Source organism: Chiloscyllium punctatum, chromosome 10 (assembly GCF_047496795.1).
Source record: "Chiloscyllium punctatum isolate Juve2018m chromosome 10, sChiPun1.3, whole genome shotgun sequence".
Lineage (NCBI taxonomy): Eukaryota > Metazoa > Chordata > Chondrichthyes > Orectolobiformes > Hemiscylliidae > Chiloscyllium > Chiloscyllium punctatum.
The window spans coordinates 84,972,055-84,992,597 of NC_092748.1; the positions used below are offsets into that span (position 1 = coordinate 84,972,055).

The 20,543-nt window shown below is 40.3% G+C and overlaps 1 protein-coding gene across 10 annotated transcripts in view; it reads left to right on the plus strand.

Moving 5' to 3' along the window:
* hnmt (histamine N-methyltransferase) overlaps positions 1-20,543 on the plus strand; it is a 59,698-nt gene that overhangs the window by 24,509 nt on the left and 14,646 nt on the right. For 7 of the 10 annotated variants that reach the window (XM_072579701.1, XM_072579704.1, XM_072579700.1 and 4 more), the window contains 3 exons: positions 2,327-2,519; positions 8,391-8,446; positions 17,439-17,546. In XM_072579701.1, coding sequence (XP_072435802.1) covers positions 2,383-2,519; positions 8,391-8,446; positions 17,439-17,546 — 301 coding nt within the window. In that variant the 5' untranslated portion in view covers positions 2,327-2,382. Of the gene's footprint in view, positions 1-2,326; positions 2,520-5,853; positions 6,239-6,796; positions 6,912-8,390; positions 8,447-17,438; positions 17,547-20,543 lie in introns of those variants that run through there. The other 3 variants (XM_072579707.1, XM_072579706.1, XM_072579708.1) reach the window with 3 other exon arrangements.

The following is a 20,543-nucleotide window of genomic DNA, read 5'->3' on the forward strand; positions in this document are numbered from 1 at the left end:
AAATACAGAGGCATGGGATTGAGGGTGATTTAGCAGTTTGGATCAGAAATTGGCAAGCTGAAAGAAGACAGAGGGTGGTGGTTGATGGGAAGTGTTCATCCTGGAGTTTAGTTGTTAGTGGTGTACTGCAAGGATCTGTTTTGGGGCCAGTGCTGATTGTCAATTTTATAAAGGACCTGGAAGAGGGCATAGAAGGATGGGTTAGTAACATTGCGGATGACACACTGGGGGTTGGTGGAGTTGTAGAAAGTGCCAAAGGATGTTGCAGGTTACACAGAAACATAGACAAGCTGCAGAGCTCGGCTAAGAGGTGGCAAATTGAGTTTAATGCAGAAACATGTGAGGCGTTTCACTTTTGGAGGACTAACAGGAATACAGAGTACTGAGCTCATGGTAAGATTCTTAGTAGTGTGGATGAGCAGAGAGATCTCGGTGTCCAAATACATAGATCCCTGAACGTTGCCACCCAGGTTGATAGGGTTGTTAAGAAGGCTGAAGGTGTGTTAGCTTTTATTGTTAGAGAGATTGCATTTGGAGCCATGAGGTCATGTTGCAGCTGTACAAAACTCTGGTACGGCCACACTTGGGAGTATTGCATATTCTCTGGTCGCTGCATTATAGGAGGGATGTGGAAGCTTTGGGAAGGGTGCAGAGGAGATTTACTAGAATGTTGCCTGGTATGGAGGGGAGGTCTTTTGAGGAAAGGCTGAGGGACTTGAGGCTGTTTTTGTTAGAGAAAAGAAGGTTAAGAGGTAACTGAATACAGACATACAAGATAATCAGAGGGTTAAATAGGGAGGACAGTGAGAGCCTTTTTCCTTGGATGGTAATGGCTAGCAAGAGGGCACATAGCTTTAAAATGGGGGTGATAGATATAGGACAGATGTTAGAGGTAGGTCTTTTACTCAGAGATCAGTAAGGGTGTGGAATGCCCTGCCTGCAACAGCAGTAGACTCACCAACTTTGAGGGCATTTCAATGGTCATTGGATAAACATATGGATGATAATGGAATAGTGTACGTTAGATGGGTTTTAGATTGTTTTCGCAAGTCGGCGCAGCATTGAGAGCCAAAGAGGCTGTACTGCATTGTAATGTTCTATGTACCAGTATGGTGTAAGGGCTCCTAGCCTTTACAGTGTCCATTGAGCTTTGACACCAAATCTACAAACAATCATTCCCTCTATGACTTATGCTTAGTAGCAGCAGGATGGACTATTTATAAATGCACTCCAAAAATGCACTAATGCTTTTTGGGCAGCAAACCCATGATCACTACCATCTAAAAGGACAAGGGCACCAGATACATGGGAACACTACCACCTGCCAGTACCCCTTCAAGACACTCACCAGCTAGACTTGGAAATATATCAATATTCATTCAGTTTCTCTGGGTCAAAATGCTGGATTTAAATAGCTAATAACATTTTGGGTATACCTACATAAAATGGACTACAGCAGTTCAAGAGCCACCTCTTCACCACCTTCTCAAGGCCACCTCAGGATAGGCATACATTCTGGCCTAGATAGAAATGCCCATACCTCATGAATAAACAATGAAAAGGGTACCATCAGATTCTTCAAAGCATGAATAAAGCATATTGTCGTGAATATCTGAAGAATAACGATAAAGGGTTCTAATTTTCCCTATTTGCTACAAAACAAATTCCAAAATTAATTTATTGGGTTTCGTCCATGAAATAAGAGGACAACTGAAGTTGATTCAGGAAAATTTCTTAAAGCAGAATGGCAAATCCTCAAAAAGGGTAAAAAAAAACCTGTAAATGCCAGAAATCTGAAACAAACAAAAAGAATGCTAGTAAAACTCAGAGGTGTGGAAAGATAACCAGAGAAAATATTTTAAATCCAGTGTGACTGTTCCACAGAATTGAAATTAGAAGATAGGAAATTTTGAGTTATGTTGTAGAAATGGTGGTAAATTGGGAGATATTTCTTTCTCATGATTGAAACAGAAGGTAATAGAGTTAGGATATGGAATAGGAATGTGGTGGACAAAAGAATTGCCAGATGTGGCCTTATCTGTGACTGATATGCAGGAGTATCAAGGCAGTTAAAAGTTATGTTCAAAGGGATGGCTTGAATATGGTTTGAAGAGTTGACATACAGGGAAATTTATGGTGTACAAGAGTTCAGTGAACTTAGTGGAAAGAGTGTACAATTTGTTTTCATGAAGGCAAAGGCAGGAGGCCAAGATTGAGGAAGTTAATCGACCAGAGATATTCAGGAGTTAATATTTGAAATATTTAAATGTTGTTTGGTTAAAGTCAAGTCAAATCAAGGCAATGTCCTTCTCCTGTTTATGCACAGATCGCCAATTCACAGTCAACCGAACTATTACCTTTCTGTAACTATCAAATCCAAAGATGGAGTCATCTATGAAACCCCTCAGCTTAGACTTTAATCAATATTATAAGTCGTTTAAACTCTTCTTGGAACGCTCCACTGAACATGAGTGCATGCAAAAGTTCATTGACGAGAACCTTCCAGATGTAATAGCCAGGTAAACCATGTTTAACTTTCTCTTAAAAACTGAACAATAAAAAAAAATTGAGCTTGATAGTCTCCTATTATTCAAAACTGATATGTGCATTTATTTTTCTTTAATTTACGCATTGGTTGTAATAGTAACACTCTTGTTTGAGTTCTAAGATTTCGTATATCAAATTATAAATTCAGGTTGCAATGCCTTTTTTACAGACATTTCTTCTACACCTTGTCTGTAGCTGTAACACTATATTCTGCATGCTGATGTATTATGTTGTGGACATGTGAGGTATGATTTGTCCAGATAGCATGTAAAACAATAATTTTTCACAATATCTTGGTACATGTGACAATAAGAAATCAAGATAAAAAACTCAACATAACAGGCAGGAAGAGCTCATGCATTTCTTCTCCAAAATGCAGTCCACACCAAATTCTGGGAAAAAAAAGCTGTTGTACTGAGCCAAAAACATCTGATGGTTCCACGCTACAAGGTTGCTTCTCCCTAAATCAGGTAGCAGAAAAAGAAACCTTGGCATTATCATTGTCAGTAAGAATGTGGACCTTCAAGGGTTGCAGCTAGTGAAGAGGGAAGTATTCAATTATTAGATTCATTTCACCCTTTCTAAGATCATTAATATTTAGATGTTTTAACATGCATGTTGCATGAGAAATCCCTACTATGTTAAACGATTGCATCAGTGTGCTATTAGCTAATATTTTATGCATACCTAATATTTCACTCCTGTAAAAACTTGTGAAAGAATAACAATTGAGGAGAACATTAGTATAAATTTTACATCAACAAAATGTCTGCCTTCTATTTAATGAATACAACTACACATGTACACTGCATCAAATTATGATTGGTTTTAATTCATTGAGCAAAATGAAAATTCCAAACTCCATTAAAATGGTCATTTCTGTGGCTGTGAGCATGACATCACCTCAATTATCCGAATATCAATTATCCGAAGATCTCAAAGTCCCAATAGGAACATTACATCAAAGAGGTGTTTCAACACTGATCACGCCTTTCGTTTACAATGATTAAAAACGAACTTGGTTTACTGAAATGCTGCTGAGAACAGTCCTGGACATCGATGGGAGCCCATGCAATGTCTCCAAATGACTGACGGCGCACTCACTCTCTCTCATTCTCTCCCCACACTTTCCCTGGATTTCTACACAGGGTTTTACCCGAAACTCTGCTTCCCCAGATAATCTCTCCAACATTGTCCTGTACAGGACAAAGGTGGAACTTGACAAAACGTTGCAGTAAAAACGTGTGTGTGTGTTTGTGTTATTTGGAGACTCACCATCCAAAGACAGCAGCAGTCTTACTGTTGGTGTCCAGTCTGTCTGCCCCAGGGGTGGACATGGAGGGGGAGGGTCTGAATTGGGGTGGGGGTTGGGGGGGGAGGGGGTTGCAGGGTAGGGTAGGATAGGAGGGCAGACGGGCTGCAGGGTTGGGGGGGCGGATGGGGGAGGTGGTGCTTACGTGGGGGTGGGCAGATGGTGAGGCCAGGGGCGGATGGGGTTTGGGGGTCAGACGGGGGCAGGGTTGGATGGGATTTGGAGATCAGAAGGGGCAGAGTTAGGGGCGTGGAGTGGGAGCAGGCAGGAGTGCAGGCAGGGGTGGGAGTGGATGGGGTTGGGGCTGGGGGCAGACAGGGATGGGGGTTCATGCGCAGTGTGCTGTTGCCTAGTCTCCTGAATGGCAGACTTAGCAAATACTCATTGTGTCAAACTAATTGAACTGATGGGGGTGGGGCAGGGGCGGGAGGCTTCAGCAATGCTGCAGGACCCTTAGACCCAAGTGTGTCTCTGCTCAGAAACAAACCCTGAGACAGAGAGAGGGAGCAAAGCAGGCAGAGCGAGAGGAGAGGCATTGAATCAATTAACCGAATAATCAAGTATCCAAACGAAATAGTGCCTGCCCATCTTGTTCAGATAATCGGGGTTCCTCTGTATTGTGTTGCCTCCCTGGTGCCAGCTAAAGGATGTCTCTGAATGGCTGCAGCAAATTCTTGAAGGGGAGAGTGAGCAGAGGTTGGTGTACACATTGGGGAAATCGACAAAAGTGGAGGAAGAGATGAGTTTCTACAGCGAGAATATAGGAAATTAGACAGGGTTGCATCTGAACTCGAGGGGGACAATATCCTGGTGGGGAAATTTGTTTGTGCTACTTGGGAGGCTTTAAACTAGGAGGAGGAGAGGACTTTCCAAAGCAGTGGTGACAACAGAGAGAAGGCTGATGCTGGGACAGTGGTTAAAGAGAGCAAATTAGATAGACAAGCCAAGCAAGAGCATGATAGAAACCAAAGTAAGACTGATGAATTAAACTGCATTTATTTCAATGCGAGAAGCCCGGCAGGTAAGGCAGGGCATTGATGGGAGCTTGAGACTGAGATATCATGGCTAACACAGAAACATGGCTGAGAGAGAGAGACAGAAAATGTTTGAAAAAGACACATTCCCAACCGACACAAAGGTGCTTGAAAGCTCTAGCGTATGTTTTGAAATATTTGGTCTTTTTTGATTTGAAATGAAGAAAATTTAATGTGATACTAAAACCATGGCCTATTCAAGTCTTCTGTAAATTTAACACCTCTTAAGTGTATTGACTCAAGTATAATTCCCCCATCCCCCTTACACTCATCTAAAATGCTACCATTTAAGGCATAATTGTTCTGTTATTATTTTTTCATAGATCTCATGCAATCAATGCCTGTAAAGCCCAAATTATTTGTCGCTCAAGCTTCAGTGCTTTTCCTCAGTAAAAGTCTGAAGAAAACAGGAGCAGAAAGTGAAAAAGCACCACAGAGGCCAATGTCCTGTCAACAAATCACCCGTTATTTACACATAAAATGTCCTTGACTTTAATATTGCCTCATTCAGAGTCAGGTACCAGAGTCTCAGTACCCTTGACACTCACTCTTATTCTATGCTGGCCAAGGCTTCCAGATTGGACCAGACTAACTGCCCAATCAGGGAATTCATATTCCAATGAGCAGACCTTATTACAATTAACACAGAAATACTAATGTGGAAAAGTGCCTGTTGAGGAAATTGTGAGAAATTGATTGTCTCATCAGACAATTGATATCCAGCTATCATTTTGTTTTAACCTTTTGTAAGGTTTAAATCAATTAATTGAAAGTCTGTAATTATATAATTTTAAAATAAAAGTAAATATAAAATCTTTAAGTTCCTATGACTCTCTGACATGTACCACTTTCTGTCTTCAACTTTGACATTTCATTCTTTGACATTTATCAGCTTTTTCTCCTCTTAACCAAACTGACAGAACATTGTGTACAACTTGAGTTACATTTCTTGTGTAACTATTTGTTTGTATGTCATTGAACTTATGATTAGGATCACTGTTGAGTTGACAGTGGATTTTTGCAGCTATTATGGTGCAGTTGGTCAGAACCTGCTGGCTTTCAAAGTTTGATCCTTGAACATCCTACTTTGACGTGCCCTAAGAACAGTAGAGTGAGTGGCATGAGAAACACTCAAGGTTTTTGACTCTAGCACAGAACACAACATTGTGTGTGGAACTGGGTGCAAGAATGTCCTGCTTTTGTAGGCTACATAGTGTGATGTTTCTTTTTATAATATTGTTTTTTATTTGGTAGTACAGAACTACTCAAGTTGTCTTTTATTGATAGCCATCTAAGTTATTGCCTGGGACGACCAAAAAAGTGACATCTAATGGGAATCAGTTTGGTAAGTTGGCTGGCATAGTACAGAATAATGTCAACATCAAAGATCTAATTCCTATTCCTACTGTGGAAATTAAGGAGACTACTTCCTTAACTTCCCTACAATTGATCTGCAATGGTGCCCATTGAGCTAGTAACAAAACCTCGCTCTTTCTTCAATGGATTAAGTTACCTATTGTGTGTTTATTGGGATCATTGCCTAAATGTGTTGAGTGTTTGCAATCCCAATGGTTCTCTTAATCTTTGCTGAGCAGAGCTATAGGTCTACAATGCTGACCAATTTATACTAAACCTTGTTTTTGATAATATTTGAGAGCTCAATATTGTCCAAAACACAGAATAAACTGTTGCTTTTATTTAGACAATTGCATTTTGTGAGAGGGCAAGTCATTCCTTGGTTTTAGCACTATCTTAAGTACACGTACATAAGTACAAATTTTGGATACAAAAGAGGAATAAAAGGAAAATACTAGCATTACTTAGTGTTTAGAAATAAATTAGAAGTAAGATAGTTATAGCATGATATTACAGTCCAGTAAAGAATTTCAAATCGATATTACATTGCAGCAGCTCAGTGAGCATGTGGTCTGACCACCCATGCCAGGCTCCAGTTCAAAAGCAGTCCCACTCTGCTCCAAGCCTCCAGTCTGCTCTGCCAGACACTTAGCTGCACCAAGGTAAGACGCACTGCTTCAGGACTCAATTTTCCTCTCATGGATCACTTAATTTACATTAAAGATACTGTGTGCTTTTTGACTGGTCAGATAAGGCAGAGCTTGCACAATGCCTAGAGAGAAAAAAGGGAGCTGTGGGATCTTGGAGTTATTAATACATCTTTCTGATCAGACTGATTGACTCTTGGAAAGCAGTTTCTTTAAACACAAAGGGTAACTTGGTTATCATTTGAACATTGCCAGTTACCACATATGGTCACAACATCTGTGGAGTCCCCACTCCCTGTCCATTGTTTAATTTAGATTACACAGCACATGCAGTTCCCTTTTCTGTCAGGATCCATTCTCCAAACCATTGAGTCTAATAACTTGGTCTACACCAACCTGTATGACAGATTATGTCTGGAAGGCAGTGAAGGGTTCAGGATATTGACTATTTGTACATTATTAAGTTGACTATCTATGGATGGAATGAAGGGGCCATCACTCTCAAGGGTTCCCTTTCCACATCAGGCACCCCTCTCATTCCCACGGTCTGCCTGCCCCAGTGAACTCCCTCCGATTCTGGCCCTTCCCTTTCCCATTGTGTTTCCTTGTGTTTTTTGGTAAACTAACAGATTACATAGCATAGACTTAGTTCACTTGAAAAGTTCATTCAAATTTATTGAACAGCACTGACTAGAACTTCCAGTTTACAGATAACTACGCATGCATCCTCCACTTAGCCTGCTTCTGCTGCACTGCACATGTCAGTTGGCATGTCATCCTGCTCCTTGGCTCATGAATTTATCCAACTCCTGAAGCAACAGTCCACATTGGTCCTCCACCTGGGCTCTACCTCCTTCCCAGCAATGAGAATCCTTCTACCTTAGTTTTCCATAGGCTCCAGGACGTACAGTCAGTGGATTTTTTATAATTAGTCCCAACTCTGGTTCCTGCTGCCACTGATGCTGAGGTGGCACCTCTACCCACCTGAGGGTGGCTGTTCTGTCTCCAGCCAATTAACACTCCTCAGAGCAGTAAATACTTCCAGGGTTCATATGATTTAATTGGGGGAGTTGGGGGGTGCGGGGGTGGAATAGAGAGGGTTTATGGATTACCAACTGTTACCTCAGATGATAGGGTAGCAAACATTGTCTTCTGAAAGATCTTGTTCAATCATTTCTAATAAATTCTAGAGGTGACTCAGCAGCCAGCCTTTGATCAAGCATTGAAACTCATGATTCTGCATTTAACTGCAAGGAGGTTTACCTTCATTACTACTGCAAATCTGGGCCTTTATCTTCTTTATTGAAGTCATTCTTTTTATCATAATGGCTGATTTGCAGATAAAATTAAAATGAAATGTATTTTGCAAATAAAATGAAATTAAATTCCAAACTTCTGCATGTAAAGTTTTAGATAGTTCTAAATTAGTGATGTTACAAATGCTATTTGAGTTGCTTCATGACATTTCATATTAAAACCTTTCTTCTCTTACAGCATTGGGAAAAAAGGAGGCTCCAGTCTTAATGTCCTGGGAGTGGGAAGTGGTTCAGGTATGTCTTACAATTTGCCATTATTCTGCTTCTCATGACGAAGCATTGTATTCATGATACATACATTTTATATTCCTACAGGATATTTAATCAAATACAAATTTACCACTGAAACTTAAGAAAATGGTTTAAGTGTGGAGTACTAATGGATGTTCTATATTATGCAGTTAATAAGAAAATATTACACACTTGGATTTCTCTTGTATCATATTGTTGCCACAGTGGAAAAAAAGTATTGCTCCCAAGTAATTTCAAGCTGATGTCTAATTTTGGTCATGCCAATTACAACTTCCATGATCATCGAAAGCTTGTAAATGAAACTGTGACTTAATATAAAATAGTAAACATTACCCACAACATGCTAAATAAAGATTGCACAGAGGTGACAAGCAAGGCGAACTCAATTTTGAATTTTAAACCGAAATTGCTGTAAATACACAATAAATGAAATAGTCCTATTAGCTTCATACTTCTACAAAACCTCTTTCTGCACAAATTGGTACAAAACCTAATTCTATGGGCAAAAGTTCATCTGAAATAGATTTAGGGGTCTCCAGTTGGTTGTGTCCTGTTTCTGTTGCCACATATCATTCACTCCTACTGAATAGATGTAACCACTAAACAAAGTGTCACAATATCCACCATATAAAATGTACATACATTTCCTATATCAATGACAGTCTTTTATCTCTCACAGGCCCTTTAACTGAGATGGAAGGGCTTTTGTGGTAAAGAGTCAAGAGTGTGGTGCTGGAAAAGCACAGCAGGTCAGGCAGCATCCGAGGAGCAGGCAAAAGCCCTTCACCAGGCCTGAATGAATTTTCCCAAAATGTCGATTCTCCTGCTCCTCGGATGCTGCCTGACCTGCTGTGCTTTTCCAGCACCACACTTTTGACTCTAATCTCCAGAATCTGCACTCCTCACTTTTGTCTTGTGGTAAAGTCCTTCCTTCTGGAACAGCAGGCCTGGGTTCAAGTCCCATCTGTTGCAGAGGTGTGTATGAAATATAACTCAAGGGTGATGGAAGAGCTGCAGTTGAACGAGGTAATAAACCTTCAGCTCTGAAACTGCACTGTCTTGGAACTTATGTGCAGCATAAGGTACACAATCTTCATGAAACCATAAGACATAGGAGCAGAAATTAGGCCATTCAGCGCATCGGGTCTGCTCCACCATTCAGTTATGGCTGATAAGTTTCTCAACCCCATTCTGCCACTTTTTCCCTGTAAACCTTGATTACCTTAACAATCAAGAACCTTTTAATCTCCATCTTATATATACTCAATGACCTGACCTCCACAGCCTTCTGTGGCAGTGAATTCCATAGGTTCACCACTTTCTGGCCAAAGACCTTTCTCCTTATCTCTGTTCAAAAGGGTCTTTCCTTTACTCTAAGGCTGTGCCCTTGGGTCCTAGTCTCTCCAAACAATGAGAACATCCACTCTGTCCAGACCATTCAGTATTCTGTAAGTTTCAATTAGATCCCCCTCAGCCTCCTAAACTCCATTGAGTATAGACCCAGAGCCCTCAAACAATCCTCATATGTTAAGCAGTTCATTCCTGGGACTATTTTTGTGAATCTCTTCTGAATACACTCAAGGACCAGTACATCCTTCCTGAGCTAGCGGGTCCAAAGCTCCTCCAGTAGAGATCTCTTGTTTATCTTTTGAGATGAAGATGCTCATGTTTGTCATCTGAAGGTGTTTAGTGGCTACAAGGCTGACTGCTGAGGCCACTCTGGAAGGTAGTTCCTGTGAAGTTACAGCAGCAGAATAACAGCAGCTGGGCTAAGTTTAATCTTCACTTTCTCATTGACCACCCATCAAGGTTAGGCTTCTAGGTCAAGCAATTACCTCAGGAATTCTGAGCTGGATTTTATGAGTCCTTGGTGGAAAATCAGGAGGCAGGAGGCTTCGTGAACTGGTGGCACAAAGCGTCATGAGGGAAGCCCCATGTCTTTTCAGCAATATGAGGTGTTTTCAGTGGCAGTAAACCCCTTCCTGTGGATGTCTGCCAGGAGGCCAATTACATCAAATGTGTCCACTTTTGATGATGCCAGTACTTCCTCACATGTGGAGCCTACCAAATTAACTCTGGCAACTTTTCAGTCTGCTTAATAGACAGCCTGGTCCTTCATGTCCACTCCAGGGCACAGAGAAACTTAAAGCAGCAATAACTTCCCCAGTAGACTATTTTGCTGCTGCTGAATGCTGCATCTCTGATTGCTGAGACCTAACTATTGTCCTGGCCCCAAAGCCATACATTAAAAAATGTTTACCTCGGTTTAAAGGTTCCTTTTATTTCTGCAGCTTAAGCAAAGGCCACCTTGGTCAGTGCAACCGATGACCCTCTGGTTGTCCTGGTATGTCTGGGAGGCCGGCCACTCTCTTCAATTGAAAGTCCATTCTGGTGGCAGCTTATTAATTAGCCATCGCTGCTAAAATGTCACCAAAGTTCCTGCCTCTGGTCTGTTACACCTTGCACCAGATATGTGATATACCTCTTAGTGACATGCTCATGATATTATAACTATATTGTGGTGTGTGACTTAATAGTTACAAAGTTCTCAGTTTCCATCTTGCTGAGCTCTATCCTCTTGCAACATGATATGCTGTGATAGGGGTACTGCAATACATTTGAATTGCTTAGCTTGAGCTGAGGCACACCAATGCTTGAGATTGTAATATACATATGTAGATATTAGATGCTAAAACAAAAGTTAATTGAATGCTGCAGTACAATGTGACCTGTATCTCATTCTTATGCTAGAGGAGCTAACTCATGTATCAACGTGTGACCATGGCAGATTATTAGCATAACAAGTCACATCAGCTACCACCCCATACCAATACTCATCAATGTGACATGGAGCCCAGCCTTCAGTTCACACAATGACGCTACCTACTTGGTGAAACAAATTTATGCGTTTGTACTTCTAGCTACAGAAACATCTGTTTATCCAAGTCTACTGTTTGTTTTTTTCTTTTTTTTAATGGACTTGATAAACTGTTGTGCAAGTAGCCTGGAATATGGTAGAATGACAGTCTCTTCTGCTGTTGAGGTTTTCCTGGTATCTGATCTACAATTGACACATTTAAGGAAAGATATGAGAGAATGACAAAGTCCTCATACTTGCCACAAAGTTTGTGGTCTACAGAACAGTATTTTTTTCTGTATGTTTCAGTGACATCACAGTGCACAGCAGATAAATCCTTAACCATAAATCCTTAGAGAAATGTTAGCAGTGATGTTTCCTCAAAACCTGGCATATCTAACAGCAAGGTGATTGCTCCAGTGTTGGGATCCTCTCTTAGGCCAATAAGTTTGCAAAAGATGGGCCATGTCATCTACATTCCTGAAGCAAGATTTCCAAAATAAGCTCACCACATGTACAAATCTAGCACGTAAGCATTTATAATGAGGGAAGAGAAGATAATACAAGGATACCCTTAAAGGCCCATTAAAAGATTCAGTACCCCCACTGACTTTTGAGAACCTCTTGCCTGAAACAGCCCAGACTGGTGCAGAAATATCTGCAAAGGTATATGGTGTGAATGTCATTTGCCATTTATCAGTCCAAACCTGGATGTTGTTCAGGTCTTACTAATGGACACAGACTGTTTTCATGACTGAGGAGTAGTGAATAGTAATGAACATTGTCCAATCATCAGCAAACATTCACATACTTGATGTGGAGAAACATCATTGATGAAATAACTGAAGAAGACTGGGCCCAGGATAATTCTGAATCTTCCTTTTAGGGGGTACCCCAGTGATCAACCATTAGAACTACAGTCATCTCCCTTTGTCCAGGGTAAGTCTCCAACTTTCTGGCTGCACGAAAGAGATAGTTCACATCTACTCAGCAGTTTCCATGTTCAAGAACATCACTGCAAGTTAGTGAAGGACCAAATTATTCAATAAGCAGAAGGATTTAGTTCCACAATCTTACCAGTCATTGGATAAAGATGTTGACTCTGAATTCCGTATTGGATTTCTTAGGAACTGCCTTATATTAATGATTTATATTTATAAGGGAGGCATTCGCTCTTCATCCGTTATATCAAAATCTTTCATATTCTTAAAGACCATCTTTAGTTCATTCCTCATCCTGTTTCCAAAAGAAAAACAAAATAATACCCACCATGGGGTGGCATGGTGGCTCAGTGGTCAGCATTGCTGCCTCATAGCACCAGGGTCCCGGGTTTGGTTCCAGCCTTGGGTGACTGCCTGTGTGGAGTTTGCATGTTCTCCCTGTGTTTGTGTGGGTTTCCTCCCACAGTCTAAAGATGTGTGGGTCAGGTGAATTGGCTATGTTCAATTGCCCAGAGTGTTAGGCACATTAGTCAGAAGGAAATGGGTCTGAGTGTCGGCTTGGGTTGAAGGGCCTCTTTCCATATAGGGAATCTCATCTTTTTTTAATGTATGCGAATATATTTTCACATTTCATCCTTATAAATCCTTTCTGCACTTTCTCCTGGGTGTTAGTACCGTTATAATAATTTGGTGATTAGAATTGCCCAAAGTACCTCATCCATGACATAATCAAATTTCGATATAAGCTTTGCATAATTTCTCTACTTTTCAATTATATTCCTCGAAATACAAGTCTACTGTTTGGTTTTTCTTTTTTTTAATGGACTTGATAAACTGTTGTGCAAGTTTTAATAATTTATGTATTATTACTGCAAAATCCTTTTGTTCCTCTTCCTCATGGAGATGTCAAACTTCCATAGACGAAAATATCTCACTATCATCATGTGCTAACTCACATTTATCAGTGTTGAATTCTGTTTGCCTATGCTGCATGTTTATTATTTGTCGCATGCTACTTAGTGCATTCCTTATTGGTGTTGACTATTTTCTTCAGTTTGCTGTCAGCTGTGTTTTGGTTCTTATGAAACAGCAGTTTCCACACTCTGCCACTTTGAATAATTGTCCTCTACTTGCTTGTTTCATTTTCTGCTTTTAAGGCAATCCACGTATCCCCAACTCCACATTCTCTGCCCTTAATAATCAGTTTTCTATGGGGCACTTTATCAATTACCTTTTGAAAATTCAAATAAATTACATCAACTGCATTACCATTATCTACTCTCTCATGCAATTCTCAAAATAATTAAAAGTTGTGCATATAGAGACTTTAAACAAGAATCTTGAATTTCGAATGATAGTTGAAAATATTCAATGACATGCTTCCACATTTCAAGATTTTCACTGAAACAAAATAACTAAAGGAAGCATTGTCTAAGCACTACTTAGTAGGCAACTGATACTCTAAAGTACAGAATTGATATCTCCTTTTTTTAGTTTTCAGCATGACCATAAATCCCACATTGTAATTGTACTTCACTAAGTGCTAAGTGCAGAATCACAGGTTCTACAAGAACCGATTTAACATCGTTGCCAGCTTCGACTGAGTTTGCTGATCTCTGGTCTGCTAAGCCATGACATTAAATGACTCTCAAAGACACTTCTCCTAATTTTTGGAGGAGTCACAAACTGAAGACCAGCATTAACACCCACTCAGTTGATTATATCCTCGCTTGGCAATGGCAGAACACATCTTTTGGATTTCTTCCATTTCCACAGAATTCACCACTTCTACCAGAGACTGTGTCCTCTCACATTTTTAGAGTCATAGAGTCATAGAGATGTACAGACCCTTCAGTCCAACCCGTCCATGCCGACGAGATATCCCAACCCAATCTAGTCCCACCTGCCAGTATCCGGCCCATATCCCTCCAAACCCTTCCTATTCATATACCCATCCAAATGCCTCTTAAATATTGTAATTGTACCAGCCTCCACCACATCCTCTGGCAGCTCATTCCTTACACATACCACTCTCTGCATGAAAAGGTTGCCCCTTAGGTCTCTTTTATATCTTTCCCCTCTCACTCTAAACCTGTGCCCTCTAGTTCTGGACTCCCCGACCCCAGGGAAAAGACTTTGTCTATTTATCCTATCCATGCCCCTCATAATTTTGTAAACCTCTGTAATGTCATCCCTCAGCCTCCGAGGCTCCAGGGAAAACAGCCCCAGCCTGTTCAGCCTCTCCCTATAGCTCAAATCCTCCAACCCTGGCAACATTCTTGCAAATCTTTTTTGAACCCTTTCAAGTTTCACAACATCCTTCCGATAGGAAGGAGGCCAGAAATCTTTGCCTGATAAGTCACAGCCTTATACACTCTGCTTCAGAGAACATCTCTGGGACACCGGAACCAATCAACCCCACCGCCCCATGGCCCAAAATTTCAACTCCCCCTCCCACTCTGCCGAGGACATACAGGTGCTGGGCCTCCTCCACTGTTACTCCCTCGCCACCCGACACCTGGAGGAAGAATGCCTCATCTTCCGCCTCGCAACACTTCAACCCCAGGGCATCAATGTGGACTTCACCAGTTTCCTCATTTCTCCTCCCCACAACTTACCCCACTTCCAACTTTCCAGCTCAGCACTGTCCTCATGACCTGTCCTACCTGCCAATCTTCCTTCCCACCTATCTGCTCCACCCTCCCCTCTGACCTATCATCTCCATCCCACCCCCATTCACCTATTGTACTCTTTGCCTCCTTACCCCACCCTCCTCTCTGACCTACCACCTCCATCCCCACCCCCTTTCACCTATTGTACTCTTTGCTACCTTCTCCCTCCCACCCCCCACCGCCCCCCCCCACTCCATATATCTCTCCTCCCTGCAGGCTTCCTGCCTCTATTCCTGATTAAGGGCTTTTGCCCAAAACGTCGGTTTTCCTGCTGCTCGGATACTGCCTAACCTACTGTGCTTTTCCAGCACCACTCTAATCTAAACTCTGGTTTCCAGCATCTGCAGTCCTCACTTTTGCCTTAATCACTCCGCTGATTAGACTAGCTGCAGCATTCATTGCTCAATCTCTCTCTTTCTCTCCTTTCCTTGCAACAAAGGCTCAGATTTTGAAAGTTAAATTGATTGCTTTTGCTATGTTTTTTTAATGATGCAAACGTTTTACACTTTCCTCTCAGTAAGTCTTAGTTTGGAACTCACTGTTTTTATAGTAACTAAGCAACAGAAGCATGTTGTCAAACAGGATTTAAAGCAAATCATAACATGAATTCCTTCCGTACTATATTTTACCAGGAATTAAAGCAAAAATCTCAAAACATCATCAATAAATTTACAAAACAAGATTTCTCTTTTGGAATCCATTTCTGATTTCTAGACGTTCTTTTATTCATTCCATTCGGAAGAATTTCATTATTTTTCTTATACTGTTGTTAATTGACTGATCGATAATTCCCGAGATAGGTTCTCTTTAACTTCCTAAATTCAGGTACTACATTTAAAATTGTGTTAGTCTGACATTGCATTATAATGTGTGATTATAAATGTGTAGTTATGTCTCAGCTAATTTTTCCTTTGTTTCTTTCAAAATGTGTGAATGCAAACTCACCGGAGCAGTGTTTTGAACCTCTTTGAATTTGAGTATATTTTTCTATGCATCCCTTCTTAAAAATAATTTACATGCAAAACCTAATGAGATTTCAGGCCCCAATAATTTATAATGTGAAAGAAAAACAAAGCCAAATGGAAGAACAGAATCAAGGATCTCCAATATCTTATTTTGCTTTGTTCATTCAATGTCCCACTTACTGTTCCACCTTTCTAGTAAATAATCCTATGAATTTTTTATGTCTACCATTTCTATTCTTACCTGTGCTATTATCCTCTTTCTTAATAATCATATTCTCATCATAGCTTTTCTCCATTTTTGATGTACCTATAAAAATATTTTAGTATCTTGTCTTAAGTTGCCTGGCAATTTAATTTCATTGTTCTTTGCTTTCATAATTCCTTTTTACATTACTCCTAATCTTTTAGTATTCTGTTTTATAATTATTCTTTGCTATCTATGCAGTTCTGAACTCTCAATTGTTCTCTTAAATAATTAGTCATCCATGGAGCCTCAGCATTGTACAGCTTGTTTTTCCATTTAACACAATGAATTTTCCAGCACTTGTGGAACATCTTAAAAGTATTTTTCAATGTTGTTCAACATCGTTGTTTGCCAGAGAGTTGTTGAACTTATTTCCTCAAACTCTTTTAGCCTCGAAAAATCAGCTTTGAAGTCGATTAACCTTTTTTGCCATATTTATGCTTTTCTTTATTATATTCCTAAAGTATAAGTTATGACCATTATTAATGATGTATGTCGTTACTTTTTAACCTCTCATCTGCTCTGGTTCATTCCCTACCAGCATCACTCAGGTTGAACTTTTGAACTTTTGTGTGAGAAAGAAGTCTGTATATACAGGGCGGCACGGTGGCACAGTGGTTAGCACTGCTGCCTCACAGCACCAGAGACCTAGGTTCAATTCCTGACTCAGGTGACTGACTGTGTGGAGTTTGCACATTCTCCCCGTGTCTGTGTGGGTTTCCTCCAGGTGCTCCGGTTTCCTCCCACAGTCACAAAGATGTGCAGGTTAGGTGAATTGGCCATGCTAAATTGTCCGTAGTGTTAGGTAAAAAGGGGTACATGTAGGGGTATGGGTGGGTTGCGCTTCGGCGGGTCGGTGTGGACTTGTTGGGCCGAAGGGCCTGTTTCCACACTGTAAGTAATCTAATCTAATCTATATTGTAGGCCATTCCTTGTCACCTTTAACTACCTCTTCTACTCATTTAATATTATATGCCCAACATTTCCCATGATTATTTTTTTCTATCTAAGATGAGTAAGCCAATTGATTATAGTATTCTTACTTGGTTATGTGAAATCAAGCTATGGACTTGTGATCTAATTGCATTATTCAATGAAAATACAACTGGATGCGCATGTTTTTGCAAAAAAAATCATTGCCATTGAGTGAAAATTAATTTAAAAGGGAAATGTCAAAATAATGTGACAATTTAAAAGAAAAAGTAAAACTTATGCACTTATCTTATTCCTAATGAACATACGTATAATGACTTAAAGGAATGAAACATTCAGTTGTTTTCTATTTTTCCATTCAGGTAAAATCGACCTTGAAATACTTGGCAAAATTCAGTCCAAGCATCCAGGCTTTTTCATTCATAATGAGGTGGTGGAGCCTAATCCTCAACACATTTCTAAATATAAAGGTAATTAAGAAAAACATTCTCAGGTGGTAAATGTTATATGTGAGGTATTAATTTATCTTTAGATCTTCTTCTGGTCAGAATTATGGATTTTACAGCTTATTTGAAGGACAGGGGTACATGCAAAATAAAACTGGTGACTTTCCTACCATCTACTTATTGACCCCTTATCTTTGTTTCCTGTCTCTGACCTGTTACAATGACCAAATAATGGCCATATTCCATTTGTTCCTCTACTTAATGTGTGACAGAGGACGGCAGAGTTAAGGCAGGTGGACTGGCAACTTTCAGTGCACTGGCTGCTGGCTGGCAAAAAAGGATATAACCCCTGGAGTTTTCTTTGTACCCCTCAGAGATAATAGCCCTACATCCATCTTAAAATCCTCCCCAGTCTATGAAATCCAGTCTCCGCAAACCCAACCCATGCTAGAGTCTGCCAGCTATACCTGCCCAAAATAGCAGACTTACTTTTAAGTCAATTCTCTCCATTACTCTTCCTTTGTGGGGACAGGATGTAGTCCCAGCCGCAGCTACTGTTCGAACCTAGCACTGCTGAGATAACAGAGCTGCCAGCCAATCAGATTACCTAGCAGTTGTCTTGACCAGTGTTTCCTCCCAGATGGGAGCAGAAATGTTATTCTGAAATAATTAAAGCTGCTTCCCGTATAATATCACAATTGGGCATTTGATTTTGGATTGGTGCACTGGTAACGGATGTTTTTTGCTGGGGATCCAGAGGGAAAACTGGAAAATGTACAAATGACAATTACTGGTCCAGAACGTCTCAAAATGGATCTTAGCTACACCAAAAATGTTTATTTGCAAGCATTTCCGCTTTTATTTTTCTGTTCTTTCCCTTTGGACAGCAAGGGATATGGCTCCCTTGTGGGTGTGGGTGGTTGAGATATCCTCTCAAATTATAATATTAGTTAGTTGCTATTACTAACCAATATAAAGATGATGGATAACCATTTTCAGCAACATGGTTTCACCTTTAGTATCAAGGTCCCTGAGAACTTTGAATGTTTTAATGAGGTTCCCCTCTCATTCTTCTAAACTCCAATGAGCACAGCCTAACCTACTTGACTTATCATCAAAAGAAAATCCCTCCATATCTGAGATCAATCTAGTCGGCGTTCTCTGGACTGCCTCAAATTCTAACATGTCTTTCCTTAGATAAGGGGATAAACTGTTCACAGTGCTCCAGCTGTGGTCTGATGACAGTCTTGTACAATTTCAGCAAGATGTCCATATTATTATTTTCCATTCCAGAAGACCACAAGATTATGCAAAATAGGAAGCGGATGAGGCCATTTGGTCCTGCAAGCCTTTGCTGCTATTCAATAGGATATTGGCTGATCCCAAATCCTCACATCCAGTTTCCTGTCCTTTCTCTATAACCCTTGTTTCCCAATTGATCAAGAATTTATCTTTCTCAGCCTTAAATATACACTAGGAGTCTGCCCGCAGTTGTCAATGGCAAGGAGTTCCTAACACTCACAATCCTCTGAGAGAAGAAATTCCTCTTCATCTCAGCCTTAAGTTGGCATCCTTTAATTCTGAATCTATGTCTTCTGGTCTTAGACGGTCCCATAAGGGGAAACATCCTCTCAGTATCTACCCTATCAAGCCCCTTAAGAATCTTATATGTCTCAATGAAATTACCTCACATTTTTTAAACTCCAGTTAGTAGAATCTCAACCTGTTTAATCTTTCGTCATAAGACAATCCCTCTACACCAGCATTCATTCTTTGAAATAAAGAGCCATATTCATTTTGTCTCCTCACTGAACTTGTATCCAGTTTAATATTGTGATTAATGCACAAGAGCTTGCATGAGATGGCAAGTGGCTCAGTGGTTAGTGTGTTCTTCCAGCACCACTAATCCAGAATCTGGTTTCCAGCATCTGCAGTCATTGTTTTTACTCAGTGGTTAGCACTGCTGAGTCCCTGTACTGGAGACCCGGGTTCAATTCCAGCCTCAGATGGCTGTCTGTGTGAATTTTGTACAGTCTCTCACATCTGTGTGGGTTTCCTCCCACAGTCCAAAGGTGTGCAAGTTAGGTTGATTCGTCATGTTAGAGGGCTTTTTCCCAAAACTTCCATTTTCCTGCTCCTCAGATGCTGCCTGACCTGATGTGCTTTTCCAGCACCACTCTAATCTCCAGCATCTGCAGTACCCACTTCCACCTAAATTGTCCATAGTGTCTATGGATGTGCAGGTTAGGTAGATTAGCCATGGAAAATGCAAGGTTATGGGGATGAGGTGAGATGCTCTTCAGAAGGTTGGTGTGGACTCGATGGACTGAATGGCCTGCTTCCACATTGTAGGGATTCTATGACTCCCAAATTCTTAGGTGCTGCTGCTTTCTGCAGACTTTCTTCATTTTAATAATATTCCTGTCCTCTATTTTTCCTGCCAAAGTTCAAACCTCACTCTTCCACATTATATTCCAACTGCCAAATTTTTAAATCATAGTTATTGAATTAATGAGAGAGATTGAAGATATAAATATATATTTTTGGCTTCATATTTTCTGAAATTGGCTGTTTTTAAAATATATTGCAATTTGATATTAGTATGCATAGAATATAGAGATCAAAGAAGGATTCGGTAGAACTGTTTTTGAGTAACTCACTGTTTTCTACAATTTGTGAAGCACTGTGTTTGAGTTCTTACTGTGACTTTTGAACCCATCTACAATAATTATATAATCATACAGAATCATAATGTTGCTTTCACTGAGTGTACATGTTGGATTGCATAACATGACCTTATTAAAGAAAGAGAGCTGGTTGGCTATTTGTAATTGATGGCTATGTGCTCAACAGTTAAAGTAACAAACACGATAGAAGAGGAAAGCAATCTAACTCAGGAGTAAGGTGAATTGTATGGCTCTTTCAATGAGTTGACACAGAGATATTTGTAGAAACTGACAGTGGCTATCTCAGATATTGGGAAAACCTTTTACCAATTCTCAGCTGAATTAGCAAAAGAAT